Source organism: Bos javanicus, chromosome 6 (genome assembly GCF_032452875.1).
Source record: "Bos javanicus breed banteng chromosome 6, ARS-OSU_banteng_1.0, whole genome shotgun sequence".
In the NCBI taxonomy this organism is placed as follows: domain Eukaryota; kingdom Metazoa; phylum Chordata; class Mammalia; order Artiodactyla; family Bovidae; genus Bos; species Bos javanicus.
The window spans coordinates 25,889,678-25,914,224 of NC_083873.1; the positions used below are offsets into that span (position 1 = coordinate 25,889,678).

General features: G+C 38.3%; 1 protein-coding gene across 1 annotated transcript in view; it reads right to left on the reverse strand.

Moving 5' to 3' along the window:
* METAP1 (methionyl aminopeptidase 1) overlaps positions 1–24,547 on the reverse strand; it is a 54,543-nt gene that overhangs the window by 22,288 nt on the left and 7,708 nt on the right. The window contains exons 2-5 of the mRNA XM_061419588.1: positions 12,201–12,252; positions 6,558–6,670; positions 5,554–5,614; positions 71–162 (exon numbers count right to left, since the gene is read on the reverse strand). Of these exons, the coding sequence (XP_061275572.1) occupies positions 71–162; positions 5,554–5,614; positions 6,558–6,670; positions 12,201–12,252 (318 nt within the window). The remainder of the gene's footprint in view (positions 1–70; positions 163–5,553; positions 5,615–6,557; positions 6,671–12,200; positions 12,253–24,547) is intronic.

The window sequence follows — 24,547 nt, forward strand, 5'->3', positions numbered from 1 at the left end:
CAAATCATTGACTTCATTTGTTCTAACTACTTAAACAAGTCCTATCCTAGGAGGAGGGGAAAACTCTTACCCTACATACGAGCCGCATCCCTTCTATATCTTCAGATGAGAGTAACTTAATTTGAGAAGTACCTTTAAGAGCTTGCTCAGATTCAGACATTCCTGGAAAAGAAAATCACTAAGTAAAACCAAAATGAACAAAAAGATGTAGTATATAAAAGCATAATTACTCCCCAATGATAAAATAATAGTCAGTCTAATTCACACAACGGTATTTCATAATATGGGAGGGTCCAGGTCAGGGTTTCCGAAAAAATACTTTCAACATGAAATTTGCTAAACAAACTGAAGGAAGAATTCTAAAGAACAAATTTTCAGATTTATTAGAAATCAGTCAAGATGGCATATTTATTATTTGACAGGCAGTGTGTAATAAGGTCAATAAATGATTTTTTGAACAGCACCATATAATTAATTTATATCTGTTTTCATGATCATCTCCTATGTAGCAAGCATATATCAACAACTGATGAATTAATTACACTCATTTATTTTTTAAAACTGGAACCTAAGTCAGTGTTTTTCAAACTACAACTTATGATCATTTAGTGGCTATTAGAGGGCTATGACTTAACATTTGTTTAAAGTAAATAAACTGAATAGAAAATAGACTATATACAGGCTGTTGTGAAATCTTTGGCTGTTAATTTATACACACACATATATACAGATTATGTTATAAAATACAGTTCTCACTCTAGTTCACAATCAAAAAAAGTTTGAAAAATACTGCCCTAAGAATTTTCACTAATAAAATCAGCTTAATTTATTCATATACTGAGAAGCATTAAAGCTAGTATAATAATAATTTCAAAATCTGACAAAAAGACTATAACCATAAACTACTCTTTATAAATGCTGATATAAAAATCCCAAATAAAATATTATCTAGCAAAATCCAAAAAACACATAGTACACTATGAATTGAGTGAAATTCATATTGGAAAGACAAGTATAATTCAATATTAACTATCAATATAACTCATCATAGTCATAGATTAAAGATTGGAAAATAAATGATCATCTAGAAAGATAGCTCTGATAACACAACCAGCTACCACCATTACATGATAAATACAAATCTCAAGCCAAGAACCAACATCGTGGAATGCCCACTATCAGCACTAGTATTGTTAGCACTGTTCTGACAATACCGCAGACGTATTTAACTAGAGAAAGAAATAAGACATATAAACTTAGAAAAGGAACAAAATCTTTATTAATTTCAGATATGATTATATATCCCTAGAACAAGAGAATACCTGGAAAATAACTAGAAATAAGAATTCAGCAAGTTGGCAGATTATAATATACAAAAATCAATAACTCTGCCATACACAAAGTGAAAGTGAAAGTTGCTCGGTGGTGGACACTCTTTGCAACCCCATGGACTGGAGAGTCCCTGGAATTCTCCAGGCCACAATACTGGAGTGGGTAGCCATTCCCTTCTCCAGGGGATCTTCCCAACGCAGGGATCAAACCCAGGTATTCCCCACTGCAGGCAGATTCTTTACCAGCTGAGCCACAGGGAAGCCCAAGAATACTGGACTGGGTAGCCTATCCCTTCTCCAGGGGATCTTCCCCACCCAGGAATCGAACCAGGGTCTCCTGCATTGCAGGTGGATTCTTTACCAACTGAGCTATGAAAAAAACAAATCAAAAAATACAGAAGATACTATATTCACAAGAATAACTTAAAGAGATAAAATATCCAGGAATAACTTAATGTTAAAAGACCTAATGAAGAAAATTTTAGAATACCACTGAAAGACATACAGGAGACTTAAATAAAATAGAAAAGCATACCCTGTTCTTGGATAGGAAGACTCAATATTGTAAAGGTGTCAATTCTTCCAAAGTTAGTCTATAAATTTAATACTATCCCTATAAAAAATGGTAATGGGACATTTTTAGAAACCAGACAAGCTGATCCTAAATTTCACATGGAAAAACAAACATGCAAGAAGAGTCAGGAAAATTCTGAAAAAGAGAGCAACAAGGCCTACCAAATATTAAAACACTCCATGCTGCTGCTGCTGCTAAGTCGCCTCAGTCGTGTCCGACTCTGTGCGACCCCATAGACTGCAGCCCACCAGGCTCCCCTGTCCCTGGGATTCTCCAGGCAAGAACACTGGAGCGGGTAAAACACTCAATAGCTATAATAATTAAGAGTTTGGTGATGGCATATGATTAGACAAATGGGTTAATGAAACAGAACAGAATCCAAAAATAGACCCAAAGATATATGAAAATATAATACAGTGATATAGGTTACATTTTAAATCAGTAAGAAAAAGACTGACTGTTAAAAACAACCAGTGACGTGACAATCAGATATTCTTCTGGGAAAAAATTAAGTTGCAGCCCTACTTCACTCCTAATAATAAATAAGTTTCACATGGGCCCAAAATTTTATCACACACACAAAAAGAGTAAAATCACAGAAATAGTAGAAGAAATCATAGGAAAATATTCTTATTATCTCTGAACCAAAAAGGTCTTCCTAGGTCATAAAGCCATAAACACCTTAAAAGAAAACACTGACAAATTTTGCTACAAAATAATGTTGAAAGTTTGTCATAAATGTAAAGTTATAAACAAAGACAAAAATGTAACTATCTGCTTAGGAGAAAACATTTTATAGTACATCAAGAGATTATTTTCCTCAATATAGAAAGAACGTTTATAAGTCAGAAGGAAAAAACTAAGTAATCTGAGAGGGAGAAAAAAGGCTAAGGATATCAATAGACAGTTCAAAAAGAAAAATACAAATGATTTTTAAAAGTAAAGAGATGGGGACTTCCCTGCTGGTCCAGTGGCTAAGACTTTGAATTCCCAATACAGGGGGCCCAGGTTCAATTCGTCAGGGAACTAGATCCCACATACTGCAACTAAGACCTGGCACGGCCCAGTAAATAAATTAAATAAATAAATAATAATAAAAGTAAAGAGATGCTCAACCTTACTCATAACTTAAAAATGCAAATTAAAATAAATGCAAAGTATCATTTTTCATCTTTCAGATCAGCAGAGATCATAAAACTTGATAACATACTAAGCTGAGGAAGACAGAAGAAAATAGACTCTCACATGTTTTTAACTGAAGAATCGCTGAGATTTGTAATTATCTCTCAAATTTTTTTAAATGCACGTATCCTGCGATCTAGCTGTTTTACTTTAGACAATTCGCTTATAGAAATGCTCTCGACATGTGCACAAAGATGCACGTGAACAGTGTGCACAAGAGCAGTTCCTGTGGTCAAACTGGAAGAAATAAAACCTGGAAATAATCTAGAAATAAACTGGGAAAAACCTAGAAATAAATTCATAGGAGTCTGGTTTAATAAATTATAACATGTACACACAGTGGAATACTTCACTCATTAAAAACAAATGGTTTTATGTGACCTTATATGGAATATTTACAACATAAAATACAGTACCACAAGGTGAAAAGGCGTATATGCTTGTTCGTTTTTTGTATAACTGGATGGAGAGGGTGCTAACACGTGTATGCACAACAAAGACTGCTGCAAAGTTCTCCAAGAAATCATTAACAGTGATTACTTCTGGGGAAACGTACTCACTTTTCCCTTCATAACATTTTATGCTACCAGAATTTACCTTATCTATGTACTTTTTTCTGAATACCAGACCACCTGACCTGCCTGCCTCTTGGGAAACCTATATGCAGGTCAGGAAGCAACAGTTAGAACTGGACATGAAACAAAAGACTGGTTCCAAATAGGAAAGGAGTATGTCAAGACTGTATATTGTCACCCTGCTTATTTAACTTCTATGCAGAGTACATCATGAGAAACGCTGGGCTGGAAGAAGCACAAGCTGGAATCAAGATTGCCAGGAGAAATATCAATCACCTCAGATATGCAGATGACACCACCCTTACGGCAGAAAGTGAAGAGGAACTCAAAAGCCTCTTGATGAAAGTGAAAGAGGAGAGTGAAAAAGTTGGCTTAAAGCTCAACATTCAGAAAACGAAGATCATGGCATCCAGTCCCATCACTTCATGGGAAACAGATGGAGAAACAGTGGAAACAGTGTCAGACTTTATTTTTCGTGGCTCCAAAATCAGTGCAGATGGTGACTACAGCCATGAAATTAAAAGATGCTTACTCCTTGGAAGGAAAGTTATGACCAACCTAGACAGCATATTCAAAAGCGGAGACATTACTTTGCCAACAAAGGTTAGCCTAGTGAAGGCTATGGTTTTTCCTGTGGTCATGTATGGATGTGAGAGTTGGACTGTGAAGAAGGCTGAGTGCCGAAGAATTGATGCTTTTGAACTGTGGTGTTGGAGAAGACTCTTGAGAGTCCCTTGGACTGCAAGGAGGTCCAACCAGTCCATTCTGAAGGAGATCAGCCCTGGGATTTCTTTGGAAGGAATGATGCTAAAGCTGAAGTCCAGTACTTTGGCCACCTCATGCGAAGAGTTGACTCATTGGAAAAGACTCTGATGCTGGGAGGGATTGGGGGCAGGAGGAGAAGGGGACGACAGAGGATGAGATGCCTGGATGGCACCACTGACTTGATGGACTTGAGTCTGGGTGAACTCCGGGAGTTGGTGATGGACAGGGAGGCCTGGTGTGCTGCGATTCATGGGGTTGCAAAGAGTCGGACACAACTGAGCGACTGAACTGAACTGAACTGATGCTGCCAATTGGGCATCCCTGGTGGCTCAGTATTAAGAATCTGCCTACAATGCAGGAGACTGATGTTCAATCCTTGGGGAGGGAAGATCCCCTGGAGTAGGAAATGGCAAACCATTCCAGTATTCTCACCTGGGGAAGTTTCATGGACAGAGGAGCCTGGTAGGCTACAGTCCATGGGGCTGCAAGAGATGGACACGACTTCTCAACTAAACCACCACCATGCTGCAAACTACCTATCTTCTCTGTGTGTCACTATAATTAATATAAAATGGAGAAGACAATAGAACCCACCACAGGAGTGCTCAAAGTATAAAATGGAGTAATACACGTAAAGAAGCTGACACAATGTTTAACACACAGTTATGAAAAAGTAAGTATCAATTATAGAATCATCAGCATCACTATTACTATTATTATCATCCCATTACTACTATTTCTATTACTGCTACAGTACAGAATCTTTAGTTAGGCATGCACTCAGGACCTCCACCATCTGCTTTTATGTAAACAGATATTATTTAATTAAGGCAGGAGAACATGTTAAAATAACTTTTTTTTAAAAGCTAGAATTTGATATAACAACACAAAATACAGTATTATGTTGGATGTAGCCTTTAACAGCTATATAAACAATGTCTTCAGAACTGATTAGATTTCTAGTGTGAGGAAAGAATTTTTAATTCAAATATTCTAGTTTATCTTGGAAAAAAAATACTAGAAATGCAGCAATGAAAATTTTCTACTAAAAAAGTACTCTTTTCCTTTGCAGTAGTCATCAAGCTCATAAACTGAAAATATGAAGAAACAGCAGAGCAGAATTTACCTAAAGGGTGATCAGCATAATCTGGTCTTTGAATATAACTTGGCACTGGCCTTGTTGGCATCTGAAAACAACAAAGAAGTTAGCTGGATCCGATTCAAATGTGAAAGTAACTTTCATTATTAAAATCTACTAACAATGCAAATAAAAGTGGGGGGATAAATACCAAATAAAAAAGTTCATTCATCTCATTTAAATGAAAAAAAAAAAAAATTTACAGGACATCTTAAATATCACAACGTGTCTATTTCGTGAGGACTGAGCTTTACTTTCCTGGTGCTACTGTCATGCCCCTTCCCAGAACATGTAAGCGACAGAGAGAGTGCCAGAGGGCACTGAAGATCTATGATTACACACAGACAGGGGAGGCGCCTGTGTTGTTCCAAACAAATCCGTGAACCGAAGCAATAACGAAATGTTGTCTCGAAGTAAATGTACACCGTTATGTTCCTGGTCATTATCTCTGGAAACTACAATTAAAGAGACTTTCTTGTATTTTTCCAAATTTTAAATATTAAAGATGTACTTCTTTAATAAAAAGACAACAGTAAAAAGAATTTAAATATTTCAGAATGACAAATTTCAACTTAAATCAATTCCGAGGTTAAGACTCTGAAGTCAGTCCGCCAAAAACACAGGAAGGAGCAAGAGGGGCAGAAAAGTCTTATCTAAATTAAAGTAGAACTATATCACAGTAAAAAAATTTTAGAATAGTAGTAATATATACTCCCATTATCCTGACCTAAAAATATCTATTCTACCTCATTTTTTTTTAATTAAGGAAGTCTTGATCCTTAATCTAAAATTTCTTCTGCTTCATGACTGGCAATTATCCCTACTAACTTGTAAACAACATACCATGAAAGCTAAAAAGCTAGAATGTAACCTTAATCCTAAGCACATGATTCAGAATCGGAATACAAATTATAAGAACCATTTTTAGGAAACTGAAAATTATGAAGACTGGTTTAAAAAAATATTAAATTTTTATTACCTTATTTACTCACCAGTGGATAATGGGGTCTGAGTTTTCCAGTATATCGATAACCTGCCCATGGATCAGTGTTGATATCACCTTCTACAGTCCAGGAAGACACTTCTCGCTTGGCCTTTTCATCTTCTGGGAGATGGACGGATGAATTAGAGAAAGAAATGCCTCAGCACTCAAGCCACTAAGCAGCAGCATATTTTTAACAATCACATACTTGAAAGCCAAGCCAAAGAGCCCAGGTACAAAATCAAGCAAACTTCCACCTTAACCTGAATCCCCAAAATACTATGTTCTTGCTCTAGCCACAACCCTCTGCCTCCTGAAAGATCTAAGTGTCTTGGGAGAAAAAGCCCAAACTAAACATATTATCAGTTTTTACACAATGTTGAATAGGAACAGCACGTGGTCAAACTCCTTTTCTCAAATAAATGCTAAATGCATTCTCTCTACAGTGTCAATTTACAAGAAGCCTGTTTTTTGAAATATAAAACGTGAGCCTAGTCAAAACTTCCCAGCTGAGGGCAGACATTATGAAATGGGTTCCATGCTTTTACTAAAAGAACAGATTCTAAATAATCCCCAAGCAAATTTAAAGTTTAAAAAAAAAAAACAACTTCTCACTTAGCTGATGACAGACTGTCAAGTAAACATTTTTAGTTGCTTTGAAAATTTTATGAGTATCGTCTGCTTTTTTTCAGGAAGGAGGTAACAGAAGGAAGAACTATATTAAATTAAAGTAGAACTATATCACAGTAAAAAAATTTTAGAAAAGTAGTAATATGTAAGGGAGTAATAGAAGGGAGTAGGAAAAGGCAAAGATAAGGGGAGGGAATAATCAATCAAAAGTTACTGAAAATTCATTAGAAATATAAGAACCAAAGACCCCAGGTTAGTTAATAAACCCAGGTTAGTTAATAATATATAATGCTGCATTAACTGAAATGCACCTAAAATCTTTTTCACACAGAACATACCCTCAATGGTATCTGAGCACACTGCTCTATCTACAAACTAAAATAGAACTACTAACCTGAGACTTTAAACAGCAGGAATTCAAATCCCTCCCACACCAAGTAACAGCCTATATACTTCTCAATGCATACCAATCTTTTCCTGATTACTGTTATGCTCTCACAGGTTTTAAAAGTCAGGCTTCAAATAATTTTAGGGAAAAAACTCCCCTTTAAGTGATCTATCTAAAATACAAAATGGGAGAATAGATATTTTAAGCCAAAGAGGAATGGTGAAATGAGTGAAGGTGGTCAAAAGGTACAAAAATCCAGTCATGTGGTCAGTCAGTCCTGGGAATATAATGTACAGCATGGTGACTAAAGTTATCAACAACAACGGACAAAGATAATCTAGTCTCATTTTCTCATTTTACAGATGAAGGAATGGGGGAATTTTGGTTCACATGGGCAGAGAAATGTGGAAATGCTGCTTACTAGTAGAGTATTCTCTCCACAAAGCACGTGGTCAACTTAGGCGTGAAAGACCCTTGATGTGCAATTGACAAGAATGCAAAAATACAACCAATCCATTCACATTATTTTGGAAGAAAATATAATTATAATAGTACATATGAAGTAAAAGAATAGAAAAGAAGAAGAAGAGAAAAGAGAAAGAAAAGCTCTACTACGCTACTGAATTTTAGGTATTTTTCTCCCCTATGAAGCTCAAGAAAGCCTCTGTGAATGCTAATGTCAATAGGAAAGCTGTTTTTCATTCCAGGACAAAAATGGACTCTATTCATTGCCACGGGGGTTAAACATTATAGTGACGTGAAAGTAAAGTCGTTCTGTTGTGTCCAACTCTTAGCGACCCCATGGACTGTAGCCCACTAGGCTCCTCCATCCATGGAATTTTCCAGACAAGAGTACTGCAGTGGGTTGCCATTTCTTTCTCCAGAGGATCTTCCTGACCCAGGGATCGAACCCGGGTCTCCTGCACTGCAGACAAACACTTTACCGTCAGAGCCACCAGGGAAGCCCCCAAACATTATAGAAAATAGTTTTAAATGCAGGCCTGATAACCTGCTTTGGCTGTGATAGCACCAAGTGCTTCTGTCTGAATTATGAAACTCAAGAATAATTTTCACCAGAAATATAGCACAGAATAGCAATCAAGATGCAGGCTTTTTGCTTTAACATATTCCAAGGGAGAATGCAGGGAAAAGGAAGGATGTAAAACCTTTCAAAGCTTCCTACTGATCTGGATTCTGAACTGTCCACAATCAACTTTCAAGAGAATTCAAAGCAGACCTCAAACAAGCATTATAACCCAAAAGCTAGCTAGACAAGAATGACATATGGCAAGTTCTTTTCTAATCTCTAGGTGTAATTTACTTAGGGAAAGTCATTCTTCCAAAATAAATTAAACTATTTAAGGATAAATTTGATCTAAGCCCCTAAGTCCTAGACACGTAACAGAAATCCAATAAACAGAAATTGGACTGGGGGTTGGTAACAAAATTGCACATTAACTGCTCTTCTCACAAAGACTGTGAAAGCATAGGCCAGCAAAAAAAACACCTGTAAGTTGTCTCTCAAACATCACCATGCAACAGGGCCAGGTAAGCTGCAGGTGGTGTCGGAGAGAACCCGATTCGTACAAGGTCAGATCTCAAGTATTACACATCACATTCTTCTTTCTCTAAAACACGTGGCCTCCTCCAGTCAGATTTCACAAAAAACTGCCCGTATCTAAGCTCTGCCTGGGACAGAATTTTCTGACCACAATCCTGACTCAGTTCTCCCGATAAATGGCTGCTGAGCACTTACTAATTACTGCCCATTTAACCCTCAAAAGAAACCCATGATTTCGGTAGTTTGGAGGTGAGGCTTAGGGTAATCCATGCTCACAAAGCTTGCTGCAACCAGTTCTGAAATATTACCTAACCTCTTCCCTGTACAATCCAAAACTCAAGCACACTAGCTTGGAAGGGCAGAAGAGTAGAAGAAAAAGTATTATTTAGAGGTGGTTGGTTTGTTCTGGCTGTGCCACGTGGCTTGTGGGGATCTTAGTTTCCCAGCCAGGGACTGAACATCAGCCACGGCAGCGAAAGCACTGTGTCCAGCTGGACCACCAGAGAATTCCCATAGAGATGCTCTTTTTTTAAGTGAGTTTTTATACCACATTTTTGGCTATTCAAAAGACACTTGTCAAACACATCCACCTTTTTACTTTAGGAAAATCGGCGACAAAGAAAGTGTGTTAGTGGTAAGTGTAAAAGTGTATACTAACACAGTATTGAGATGTGAAGTGCTACAACTTACACAGATCAGACCAAAGGCAAATGCTAATACTACGTAAACTCTGGCAGTAGGTATGCATAGGAAAAATGCACTCAAGCATCAGCATTAAAGCCATTGTAACATCAGGCTTTCCAAGATGTTACAGCCAAGTGGTCTTCTTCCCTAGGACACAAGAAAAATAAATGTTGCTCTTTAACTCACATTTGGAACTTTCCTAAGGCCTCATTAACTTCTGCAACCAAGAAAACTCCTCCAAGTCCTAACTATTTCATTAGCGAACTCCAGCAAACATTTTCTGAAGAAATAATACCAATACTACACAACCTTTTCCAGAAAAAAGAAGGGGAGGAGACATTTCCCATTTTATGAGTCCAGGATTACTCTAATGCCAGATCCAGTCAAAGATATAAAAGCAAATTACAGACCAATATGCCACATGAACATAAATACGACTCAGTCATCTTTAATTAGAGATCAGTACACAGAACTATTTGCTATGTTATCTCACTATAATTTCTTGGACTAAGGAGCTATCTTTTAAGCCGCTCTGGTTGCTTCCCAGCCCAACCCTAGCTCTTATTTCTTTTTTCCCCTATTCCCTTTCTCAATACTCTCCTTAGCTCTGGAGATCATGTTTCCCCACACCATCCCCTCCTCTAAGACTGTTACCCACTATGGTTATTAGGGTGTGAAAAATACAGGACTGGCCACCTGAGGGCTGACTCTACCCAACACCACCCAAAGGGACCAAGAATATTAGGCTCACCCAGTGAACCTAATCCCATCAGATCCAAGAGGGCACAATCTGAAACACGGCATCATACTAAACTCCAGAGATGTACGTAAAACACAAGTAGTTTCAGTCCAATACAGTAAAAATTACTTCGGGAACACCAGCTGTTTAACTGTCTTGTAGTATAAGTCATAATAAAATAGTCCTATCTTCAGAAACCCAATACTGAAGAAACAAGCACACTTCACTGAGCTGGTAAACACTTGGAGAAGAGACTCATTTCAAGTTCTTTTAGTAGCATACTCTTTCACCTCAATCCTTCAGTTCCCTATGCTTTACATTCCTGGGTGCCTGCGAGCACGCTAGGTTCTCACTCATGTCCGACTCTTTGTGACCCCATGGACTGTAGCTCACCAGGCTTCTCTGTCCATGGGATTCTTAAGGCAAGAATACTGGAGTGGGTTGCCATGCCTTCCTCCAGAAGTTCCTGGGTAAAAAATGTTAATAATTGGCTCAAAGAGCTCTAAAATTACCTAACACATCTGATGCACAGTATTTAAAGTATGAGTAAATAAAATAAAGTGGCATATTTAAACCTATCTCTACCCTTTGAGGTAACAAATCCTGTCATTTATGTTTTTTTAAACTCATTTACTCACAATCACTTTTCCTCATCTCTAACCATATTTCCTCCCACAATAGCCTTAGCACTTTGACTAAATGCAGACTTCACTTTCTATAACCACAGAATGTCTTTTTAAATTTTTATTTCCTTTTCCTTCAAATGGTGGTTAAATTGATCTCAATGAGATTTTGAAGGTATATAAATATAAAACAATCTACCAAACTTTACCAAATCAGCAAATTCCTTAAAAATATAAAGTAGATGAACTAAAAATACCAAAATCAGTTAAGTTGAAAAAGAAACCTTATACCAAGAACCAGTACCATCTGCCAGTCCTTCATCCATGAGGATGGCAATGCTATAAGAACAAAAAGCCCTTGTCAATTTTCAAGTAATTGTGATGAGTTGTCTTGAGCTAGCCACCCTAAAGGCTTAAATTTATAGGATGAGTTGCCAAAGCAGGAAAGATGACTTGAATCAGTGATAGATCAGTGTGGCTGACAGCAATAGCTAAAAAAGTAGCCAATAGTTTCACTTTGTGGTGTTTCACAAAGGAACTTCAAAAAAGAAAATTAAACATCAGGCTACAGGTAATAACATTAAAACACCAAAAAAACAAAGTGATACAATTCTGAGTTAGACAAAGCAATTGAAATGGACACTACACAAAAACAAAAGCAATCTGATTAAATGGAGCTCCTGCGCCCCTGCCTGCAACACGCAAATGCTTGAAGTACAGGACAGAGTGGGCGCCAGATGCCAAGATCAGGACATTCTCTGGTACTGGTCAAGCCAATCCAACTATCGTAGCAACCATCTCGTGTTTTCATGGTACATATGCAATAAAACATTAACAAAGGTATTACTCAGTCACATTTTACTTACATGATTGAACACCACAAAGCACAAAATTGCCCTAATTCTAGCTTCTGGGATTATATACTGTCAGACCATTCAAACACACACTTACAGAGGTGTAAGAATTCTTGTCTACTGCAAGAAGTCACTTCTATGAAAAACAGTATAGAGATGTGTAACTTTACTTACTTGCTTTCTTATGCAGTAACTTGTGAGTTGCCCAACTTCCTTTAAAACATTCCTAAAAAGAACAAACATGAAAATCAGTGTCACCTTCCTTAACTGGAAACATTTTAGTCATTGTTATATTTCAATTTTATGTTACCAAATTATTTTGAAGTATTTGAAAAGAACCCTGAACCAATGGAGCAATCACACACTGCTGCTGCTGCTGCTGAAGTCGCTTCAGTCGTGTCCGACTCTGTGCGACCCAACCCCATAGACGGCAGCCCACCAGGCTCCCCCATCCCTGGGATTCTCCAGGCAAGAACACTGGAGTGGGTTGCCATTTCCTACTCCAAAGCATGAAAGTGAAAAGTGAAAGTGAAAACGCTCAGTCATATCCAACTCTTAGCGACCCCATGGACTACAGCCTACCAGGCTCCTCTGTCCATGGGATAGTCCAGACAAGAGTACTGGAGTGGGGTGCCATTGCCTTCTCTGAATCACACACTAGGAGGAAAAAAAAATAAGGAAAAATTTACAGATTCCTCCATGATTTATAGTAGTTTGATTCCCAGTTCATCATCTATCACTATTATGTTAGTATATCCCAACACAGATAACCATTTTTAAAATGAATTTTATGTTCTACAGACAATGCAGTAGTTTTAAATGCTTGTTCAGGGCTATATATAATATCTTATATGTCCAAATATTCAAATGCAGTTTGAGACTGGAAACTGAACATCTTTAATGTTTAATGATACCATCTAGGCTGAGTATTCATTTCACTGTATCAATTCCTATAGTGCAATACTTGACTTTTTCAGACCACTGAATCCTTTGAGAATCTTGGGAAAGTAACCATTCTTCTCCACAGGAAAAAATATATCTATGCACATATAATGTACAGAGTGCCCTGCAGATATAACATGCACTGTATATTGATACTGGATGAATGAATGGACGTGTATGCATATGTTTATATGTACACAGGTGCTGGGCATTCAGTAGTAAACAATATAGGTCCATTGGAGACAAATATTACATGGCTAATTACACGATTAAATACATAGTTTAATCCTAAGGAAGCCTACGGGCTTCCTTGATGGCGCAGATGGTAAAAAATCTGTCTGTAACACAGGAAACCCAGGTTCGCTCCCTGGGTCCGGAAAATCTCCTGGAGGAGGAAATGGCGACCCACTCCAGTATTCTTGTCTGGACACTTCCGTGGACAGAGGAGCCTGGTGGGCTACAGTCCATGGGGTCACAGAGAGTCAGACACAACTGAGCGACTAACACTTTCACTTTCCTAAGTCCTAAGGGCTAAAAAGTAAAATACACAGAAGAGGTAGAACACAAGAACTAAATACAGAGGCAGGGGTCAGATCACACTGAAGAGTCTGCTCTATTCTAATGATAACGGAAGCCATGAAAGGGTTTTAAACAAAAGAACAACCTGATAACTTGGTTTTGCATGCCTGATCTCCATCAACAAAACCAAAATTAAAACTCCTGTTAGTACACAGAATGGTTCTGAAGAATTCCAAAACACTGGCTTTTAATACAGGCAATCCTTGCTATGCATAGTAGTATAGAACCATTAAAAACCATTGTACAATCTGTAACCATAAAAAGCAACCTTCAAAATCAACCAGAAAATTGTTTCATGATCTTTAAAACTTTTTGCCAAAACATTAAAAACTCTCTTACTCTAGGTTATAATGTACAGGAAACTTTAAAAATTTGTTTAGTATACTGTAATTTAAAACATTAGATATGTTGAAAATTAGAGTATTTTACTTTTTTATTCAAAAACTTATCAGATGTACGGCAGAAACCAACACAATACTGTAAAACATTATCTTTCAATTAAAAATAAATAAGATGTTGAAAAAAAACTGATCAGGACTAATCTAAACCTGTGTGCCTTCTTCTCACTGAATAACTCAGCAGATGGAGTGAGCATCTTTTTCATGCTTGGTATACTTTCTAGGTTTGCAACACCTTCCAAATTGTATTCTTTGTACTTTCAATACCTCTGAGAGTTCCTTTAATGTAAAGTTTTTATTGATGTTCCTTCCCTGAAGACATTATTGATTCCTTTCATCACAATCATTTTCCTCATTTATAATAACCAGCCTGTTTCTGAGTTCCTCTGACTGCATGCCTAGAGTCTCTAGAATGGTGGGCATTCATTCGGTCAACATCCCCACAGCCAGCTATTTCTTCTACAATTCCATTTATGTTCCACTTAGGTTTCACATCCAGCAGTAACACCTAGCATTTCTTTGTTGCATTTTCTTCTTAGCCAATTCCTTCTTTCAAATGATTCATTTTTGTAAAGTGTCATATAAGTTTATCACTGGAGAACAAGAAAGCTAGGCAACTACAGGCTCTGCTGTCTACAAGAGAACCAAGTGACAGATGCCCAGGGACCAATCACTGACAGGCTTTGAAAAAAGTAGAGGGGCCAGTCGCTCACTAATCAAGATGCAGGGCTGTGATTTCCAAGGTCATCTGAGGAATGAATAGCTAGCGGTAAAGTCTCATGTACTTCACGTCATTACCTGTGTGGTTGGGAGACTGGTTTTAACTAATCTGTGGTAACTAAATTTATGCACATCAAAATTACAAAATAAGATCTTCCTTTATATAATTGGCAACCTGATACAACCTATTTATAAAGCTTTTCTAAATAGGTTATGTGAACAAAATACTTTTGCCTCACCCAGCATCTTTTTTTACCCTCACAGAAGCTGACGCATATTTCCTTAAATAAAATAACATCTCTATCCCAACTGATTCAATTTAGAGAACACAGAAGTTTACATACCAATTTAAATCAAGAAAGGGAGAGGGAAAGAACATCAGAGAGGAGAGGTAAAAGAAGCATTTAAAATGTTACAAAAAATCCACCGCCTGCTTATTACTAAGGATAATACATACTTCATAAAGGGCTTATAAGTAGGAACAACTTAAAACTCACATGATTTTCTAAACTAAGTTTCAGGCAATGGCAAAAATCATGGACTTTGAGGTCAGACCTGTACCTTAGCTTGATCACTTATAAGTTGTACAACATAGAGGAAAAAATCTTAATATCTTTAAGTCCCACTTTCCTCAACTGTAACGTAGGGAAAACTGTGTAAAAATGTGTGGTCAATAACAAGTGCTCAATTCTAATTATTATCCATTTTATTATTTTTAAAAGCAATTTAAATTTGGAATTTGAAAAGATGGTACACCTATATACCTTCAATGTGTGCATCAACCCTGCCGTGAATTCTTAGCTGATGAAAACTTACGGCCATTAGGCAGCTAGTGATGACTGTGGGCTTTGTAGCTAATGAGCATCACCATTCCGGCTTCCCTCATGGCTCAGTCGGTAAAGAATCCGCCCACAGTACGGGAGACCTGGGTTTGACCCTGGATTGGGAAGATTCCCTGGAGGAGGGCATGGCAACCCACTCCAGTCTTCTTGCCTGGAGAATCCCAGGAGGAGGCTGGCGGGCTACAGTCCATGGGGTCTCAGAGTCAGAAACAACTGAGCGACTAGGTACAGCCCAGCACCACTGTTCAGGGAACCTGCACATCACGGAAGGGGATCCAAGAGTGGGAACAACCTCAAGTTTGAACAGACTTTCCGGCCAAAGCAGCAAAGAACACCAAGAACAACAAACAGCGTGCCAGTTCAAGGGGTGTGAGCACAACCTGTGACTAACCTTGGGCAGAGTTATACGCTATGCAGATGCAAAAGCAAATAGGAAGGCAGGTTTGGGTTTGTTTTGTTTTGTTTTTTTAAATTTAAAAAACACTGAGCTTGGGAACTCCCTGGTGGTCCAGTGGTTAGGACTCAGCGCTTTCACCGCCGTGGGTCAGGTTCCATTCCTGGCCAGGGATCTAAGATCCCACCAGCTAGGCGGCATGGCCACAGAATAGCACTGAGCAGAGACATTAGGAGCCACGCTGCAAAGGAGACAAAAGTCAGACTCATGGACTTCGTGGAGCTCGGAGGAACCACTGAGCTGGCGATGAGTTTACCATCCTCCCCCACCAAAATCACCAGGAGTAACATGGAGGTGAGCACCAGGGCACACAGAGTGGTCCAGAAGCCTTCCAATTCTGGCTCAAGGAACAGAAAAGGCAACCCCTAGTGCTCAGAGTACAGCCCACCTTCTCTTCTCGTCCCTGTCCTCTCACACCCCAAACCCCAAGTGAACCCAAAACATGAGTGTTTAGGAACCAAAGTGCTGAGCAGGAGGTATCTCTTTCATCAGTAAAGCTGCAGTCCAGAAAGGATGGGGCCAAATCCCTTTACTTTCTTCTGTCTGTGTCCTCCTGTCATTTGGCCCAGACAAAGGCACAGTTGTGACATACAGCAAAGGTAGGTACCTACAACCCCAGCTTTCTGGCCAGAGGACCAAAAACGAGAATTCCCAAGGAAGGAGCTCCCTAAAATGACCCCATCACGTTGTTCATAATACGAACTACTGATGTGTGTGAGAACAGAACTAGCAGAGACCATCATTCAGGTCTCAGGGACAGATGTGAATGGCGCTGCAGAGGCTTTGAAAACTGCACGGACACTGGAACCAAAGAAGGCAGGTCAGGACTTGCAGGCTGAACCTAACCAGATGAGTTAGTGGCCAGCTAAAACTCAAAATATCAACATTCTCCACAAGATTTAAACAAGACTCGAGATTTCATAATATGCAAAACTTCCCACAGGATACAATCTAAAATTATCCAGCATATAAAGAACCAAGACAATCTCAATTTATAAGGGAAGTGAGTCAACAGACACCAGTGCTAAGCTGACACCAATGTTGGCATTAACTGACAGAATTTAAAGCAGCTATTATTAAAACGCTCCAACAATCAACCAAAAACACTCTTATACCAATGGGAAAAAAGAAAATATTCCCAAAGATACACAGAAAAACCAAATGAAAATTATAAAACAGAAAAATACAATAGCTAAGCTTCCCTGGTGGCTAAGCTGATGAAGAATCTGCCTGCAATGCAGGAGACCTGGGTTCCGTCCCTGGGTTGGGAAGATACCCTGGAGGAGGGAAAGGCTACCCACTCCAGTATTCTTGCCTGAAGAATTCCATGGATAGAGGAGCCTGGCAGGCTACAGCCCAAGGGGTTACCAAGAAAGAGTCAGACCCAACTGACTAAGCACAGCAGCAGCATCCAGTAGCATAATGGAGATGACAGGAAAAATTCAGTGAACTTAAAAGACCAAAGAAACTATCCCATTTGAACACAGAAAAGATTAAAAAAATAATAAAAATAAAAAACAGAGCCTCAGGACCAGTATGACAATAACAAAAAAATTACTAAGGATAAAGAGGAAAATTACGTAATGATTTTTTTAAAAGGTCAAATAACTAAGATGATATAACAGTTTAAATTGTATATATCCACAGAGCTTCAAAATACATAAAGCAGAAGGTAACATAAGTGCAAGATGAAACAAAAATCCACAATACGGTTGGAAACAAAAATCAACCACCACTCATAATAAAAACTTTCAGTAAAATAGAAGAGAATTTCCTCAGCTTGATAAAGATTATCTACAAAACGTCTACAGGTTACAGCAAGCCCCCTATATACAAACAAGTTCCGTTCCAAGAGCAGGTTTGTGAGTCCAATAGTTAGCGCAAGCACCCAATTAACACAATCAGCTATGCAGTACTGTACTGTAATAGGATTATAATACTTTTCACACAAATAATACATAAAAAAATGCAAAAAAATCATTTCTAATCTTATAGCACAGTACCTTGAAAAGTACAGTAGTACAGAACAACAGCTGGCACACAGGGGCGGGCACTGAGTAAACGCGCAACAAGAGTTACTGACAAGGAGGCAGCGGCGGCGAGAGACGGCAGAGCGGAACAGTCGCCAGCAGCAGCACGGAGGGAAGCTGCAATTTCACTCATGCTTGACACGGATGGCACAGGTTCTGGCTCCTTGATGTTTTCAGTTCTATCTACTCTCTTAAAACTACAATCCAGCAATGTCTAGGCAGTATCTCTTTTTTTTCCTATCACAGACAAGCCGGAACACTGGACGGCATTTTGCAACCTTCACGTACCATTCTTCGTTTGGGTTCTATGCCTCAAAAACTAACAGCGCCTCCTCAAATAAAGAAAATCCCCTTGCCATTTCCCATGTTGTGAATCTCTTTGGTTCTTCAATTACTTCTTCCTCTTGTCTCTCTTGGTCCTTTCTCTGGGCCTCCGATTCCATCAGGTCTTCATTAGTAATCTCCTGATGTTGCATGGCAACAGTACTTTACAGTAAAGTAAACAAAAGCACAGCCTCGTGTGGAGGACGCATGTGACAATGTACACCAGACACATGAATTTAAACACAACTGGACGTGCAAACATACGTTCATATCTTTTAAAGTTTGCAACTCTCCAAGGTTCGTATGTAGGGGGACTTACTACACAGAAAGCTAAGTGAATGGAGTTGTACAAGGAAGGAAAAGTAATTATACCGTAACAATAATACATAATACTTATGTAGAGCCTACTGTGTGCTAGTCACTATTCCAACTACTTTACATATGTTAAGTTCTAAGAATCCTATGAAGTAGATACTATATATACAGTACTCATTTTAATGATGAGAAAAGTTGAGCCATGCTAAATGACCTACCTGCCCAAGGTCACACAACTATTAAGTGGCAAGTAGACTACATGACTCAAAACCACTTTACAAGTCAGAAGAGAGCCACATGGCATGTGAGGAGTATAACTGCCAAACTCTCTTCCTCCATCACAGGAAACCTAGTGACAAGGCCTAAACCAAATAATCAAGACAGAGAAATACACCATGTCTTTTAGAGATATGGAATTGAATGCCAAAATAATCAGTTTAAAGTGGTGGAAAGAAAACCAAATTCTGGGGATATAACGTACAACACGATGAGTATAGCTAACAATATTGTATATTTGAAAGTTGTTTAAAAAGTTCTCATCACAAGGGAAAAAAACTGAAACTGTGAGGTGATGAATAATAACTGAACTTATTGTGGTAACTGTTTCACAAAGTATACAATATCTAATTATTATGTTGTATACCTTAATGGGCTCCCCTAGTGGCTCAGTAGTAAAAAGAATCCGCCTGCCAATGCAGAGGACCTGGGTTCAATCCCTGGGTTGGGAAGATCCCCTGGAGAAGGATATGGCAACCCACTCCAGTAAGAATCCCATGGACAGAGGAGCCTGGCGGGTTACAGTCCATGGGGTCACAAAGAGTCGGACACGACTTAGTGACTGTACAACAATACCTTAAACTTATTTAATGTTCTGTCGATTTCTCAGTAACAATTGAAAAACTAACACCAGGTTAAGAGATACCTGGTATTAGAATATTTGTTTCTAAGCCATATGCATGTGTTTTCAAGAATCAAAGCCATATTGAATACATAATAACTGGCATAATCTCTAAAATGTCCAGTGCACATATATTTAAGTTCCTTTTCTACAGCCAGTATTTTAAGCTGAATGCCGTTTTCCAGCTGCAGGAAGATTCTCTCTAAAAGACAAATTGTTTTCTGAGTTAAGGCATCTTGTCACTTAAAGTAGATTTAAACCAATTAATACAGCATTAAGGCAATGTGTTTATACTTTCTGCTCACAGTGTGACCAACTGGACAGCCTACTCTTTGCTCCACAACTGGGTATCCCCCCAGTGGCCAAAATACACAGCTCGTCTCTTTCAACCTCTTCCTGGGGGACGTCACCTTATGGTGAACAAGGCTTGTCAGGCAAGCATCAGCAAAGACAATCATGTTATTCTTTCTTTTCTCATCAATCTCACATCCTTCCTAATGTTGTCGTTCTTGTGACTCACCTCTTACAGTGGGCACATCTAAACATGCAGCATTATTTGTTGACTGTTTCAAGTTTCTCCATTCAGAAGGTAATGTTATTTACAACATGACAACATCCAAAAATTCAATCATCAAATCTTCTTGAATTTTAAATAAACAAAGAATTTTTTATTCTAATTGCAAATGCATACCATCTGGAGTGTATCAGAGTAGGTGCCAAGTTTTTCTTTTTACCCCTACTGATCACAGAACTCTTGTAAAAAGAAATCTAGAACTCTTTAGTATTTAAACAGAAAAAGAGGGGCTCTGACTGGGACAGGAGCAGGAGGTGGTACCACTCTGACCTATGCCCAATTTCATACATATCTTATCTTTCAAAGCAATTAAGCTTCAATAATCAGATGCCTTCCTCCTCTCCATTCAAATCATACTTTCCTTCAAGAGTTCAGAAGATAACAACAAATGATTTTAAATACAACGTCTTCTGTAAAACTCCTCCTGTTCCCCAGTGAGAAATGACACATCCTCTAAACCCTTTAGCATGTACTGCCTCTACAATTCAATTAATAATCTATTTCATGGTGATCTCTCTTAATTTGATTCTCTAATAAACTGTGAACCAACTAAAAGCAATGTAAGTTTTTTAAAGGAACCATATTTCAAAATGATTCTCCTTGATTGTCACTTCATACTGGGGAAAGTAAAAAGCCCAAGATGATGTGCAAAGACCAACAGTTAAGTTTTGGTTCCCACCTTAAGTATTCATGGTAAACTATTTTCTTTTCATATCTACTCTAAATAAAGTCACAGCTATGGAAAAACTGCCAAGATTTAGAAATAACCCTCCTTGATTCTATTTCGGGGCGGGGGGGGGGGGGATTAACAAGATTATCAACTTACTCCTAAAAAAGCAGAACATGTTTTACATTTTTCAGACTACCTGGTGTTCTAAAGCTTACAGTGCACTGGATCAATGTCAAACCATGTCAATTTCTCTCCCAATTAAAATTTCAATGTAGCTATCATCAACCATTAATAAACATGCTGAAATTCATCACATTCACTGAAAAGCAGCTATTCAAATAAATAGTCCTGTATTTTCCTCAGAGGATTTCAGAGTGTTTTGTACTTGGTTTGTGAGACCTACATCAAATCCCACCTTTTTAATAAGAGGACTAATAGGATTATTCTCATTAAATAAACTGAGGAACTGTCTCACAAAACAGCTTACCTAGCTAAAGACTTGTATTTCAAAATATATGAATATTTGAGGAAATGAAGGAATCAAAGTATTCATAATAAATACTTCTCAGGACACCCGCCATCCTCTTACTTGCTGAGGCCATGAAGTAACAAGGGCACAGTCTTCAAGACCCCTGACAGCATCAAGTACATTCTGTGCCTCCTAGTAACTCTTGAAGACTGAACACTGTTCCTTCCTTATACCACAATCTCATTCTTCTCCCATTTCTTTACCTGACTAGGACCACTCAAAACCCGTGAGTGACTTATTCTCCACACCATGAAGAATCAACCTCTGACTCTTACCTGAGCAACCTTTCCTTCCTTATCTCTGAAAAATGTACCAACAACCTAACTAAACTAGGATGAGAGTTCCCCCAGAGAATACCACACTGTCCTTTCCCTTGCACGACCTCGTCTATCTGTTCCTGACACTCACATTCACATCTTGTCCTCACAAGTTTTAACCTATCCCTTCAGTCTGTTACAAATGCTACCTTCATAAAGTGTCCACACCATACCTCATCCCACCCCATGCCTAACAACAGGGCACATGTATTTATTCAGCACTTCTTTGACAGCGCTTTGTCTCACTACCCTGCTTTCCACCTATTTCACTGCACCAAAGCACTGGCTACAGAGTACCTACTAAAACTAGAATGGTGAAGTTTTTACCCCACTTTTTCTTAACACCAAGAGATATCTACCAAGTTGTAGGAGCTGATATGGGGTAATACGGTTCTCAGTCCTGAACAGGTCCTCGAATCACCTGGAAAATGTTTCTTTTAAAATACTCATGCTGTTCTCCACAAGTTAAGCAGAACAGTGGTTATCAGGGCTGCGTGGAGCAAGCAAAAGAGAGCTGTTTAATGAGCTGTTTCAGTTCTGCAAGATTAAAGAAGTTCTTGAGATATGTTCTACAACAATGCAAATATAATAAACACCACTGAAAAGTACCCATAAAAATGGTTAGGATAGTAACGTCTCTATGTGTTCTTTACCTGTAGAAAAAAGAAATTCATTTTTAAATAAGTTAAGTTACAAAGCTGTATGTTATACAAAACAATGATTCTGGTTTTATTTCAAAAACATAAAAACAACAAGTAACACATGAATGCTGACCGTATGCCAAGCACTGATTTAGGCAGTACTATATGCACCGTTAATCCTCACAACTCTACAGGGTAGATTCTATTATTTCCTATTTAACAGATGAGAAAACTGAAGCACAGAAAAATTAACACGTTAAAAAAAGCCCACACAGCTCATTAATGGCAAAGCCAGGTTTTAAATGCAGGCTCTCTTGAGACAGTTTCCATGCTCTTAACCTCTATGTAATAAATATATAAAAGTCTGAAAGACAATAAACCAAACTGTAACACACTCTTAGGATACGATCATGACACAGCTTTTACTCTAAACACTTCTGTTTTAAATTTATGCAAAGATCATGCACTGCTTTTTATAACAAAAAAACAAATGGAGGTATTTACATTTAAAAAAAATATACTCAGTGGAATACAAAGTCTCTGGCCCTGCTAACAATCATTTTATTTCCTTGTATTTCTGTACTCAGACTCTTCACCACTGCAAGGCTGTGGTTACTTGCTGTAACACACATGCCTCAGCTTGCTCCTACTTCCATAAACATCCTTCCCCTGGAGAGAATGTCCTCTCCTCCTTGCTAACAGACACCTTTTTACTTACCTTTTTATTTATTTTTTCCAGTGTACCCAAATCCATTTCTTAACCTCTCCTGCAGAAGGCCTTCTAGGACCTTATCTATACCATTTTGCACCTTTTTATTACGCTGCTTTGAAAAACTGCCCATTAGCAGTTTTATTTGTGTCCTCCAGAGCCATCAGCACACTTTCTTGAAGATCTCAGTACCTTTCTTCTCGAGGCAGGGACTCCAGGCAGTGGCTCAGTATGGAGCATACTGAGCAGGCAGAACTAGATTTCTAAAGACATTCCTACCAGAAACAAGGGCTCATTGGAGACAGGCTGGATTCCAGATCTGGGACAGGGAAGCTGCAAGGTAAACCTTGTTTGTCTTGGGCCAGAGAGCTAGGGAACAATCAGAAACTATTGGAGGAAGGTCAAAAGGACACAGAATCCACTGTCCTTCAAAGGCGCTATGGTAGGTAGTTAATTACAAAGTGAAAAACAGCGTACAGTGAGCAGGCAGCACCTCCTAACCAAGCGATCACATTTAGGAGCGCCTCCTGATGTGACAGAATATGAAGTACACAGCATCACTCACGTGTCCTGTCAAGTGAATCCTGACAGAACAGACAGGGGATAAAAGAACAACTTAGAGACACTACGAGGAAATAATCAGATAACCAAGAACGTGTGCACTCTGTTAGACAACTGACTAGTCTCTTCAAAAAGCCAGCATCATGAAAATAAAGATGAAAGGACTGTTCTATACTAAGAAATGTAACAATCACACGCTACTTGTGAGCTTTGAAAGGATCTTGGTTCCAAAATTAACCAAGAACACAACTACTGAAGATGTTCAGGAGATAACTGATAAATTCAAATAGGATTGACTATTAGGAAATATTAGGGAATTCTTGGCAATATTCTTACAGGTAATCATGGTACTGTATTAATAAGTAAGAAAGAATATCCCTGTCATTAGAAGATACATGCTGAAGATGGTTACATGTAACCATGTAATGAATGGGTAAGGTGTCATGTTGTCTGTGACTCAAAAATTTTCAACTAATACATATACAAATGCAATACACATAAGAACTCATAAATAAAGCAATTAGAGCAAAATATGTAGGTGACGGTATACTGCAATTAGTTATAAGACTCTTCTTTAAACTTTTCTATGTTTGAAAATCATCACAGTAAAAAGCTAGGGATACTCAATCAAGTTATAAAATAATTAAAAGAAAAAAATTCCTTGTCTATACTTTCACTTAGCACCTCCAGGTCATTTAACTTTTTTTTTTTTAAGTACTTCCTGTCCATACAAGTAACCTCTTGGCCTCTTGAGGACAGTAAATTTTAGCAGGTTTGCAGATGCAAAAATAGCCCAACAAATGTTGTTATTCATAAGTAACACAACAGGCAAAATCCAAAAATGTCTATTAATGTCAAGTCCTAGATAGGATATGGAACAATATAAAGTTTCTCCTAATGGGAGAATAAGCACAATCACACTGGAAAAAATTCTGGCTCAGTCAAAACATAGCTGAATGCATACATAACCCATGACCCAAGAACTTTTCCCCTGGTTGTATACCCAAGAGAAACTCTT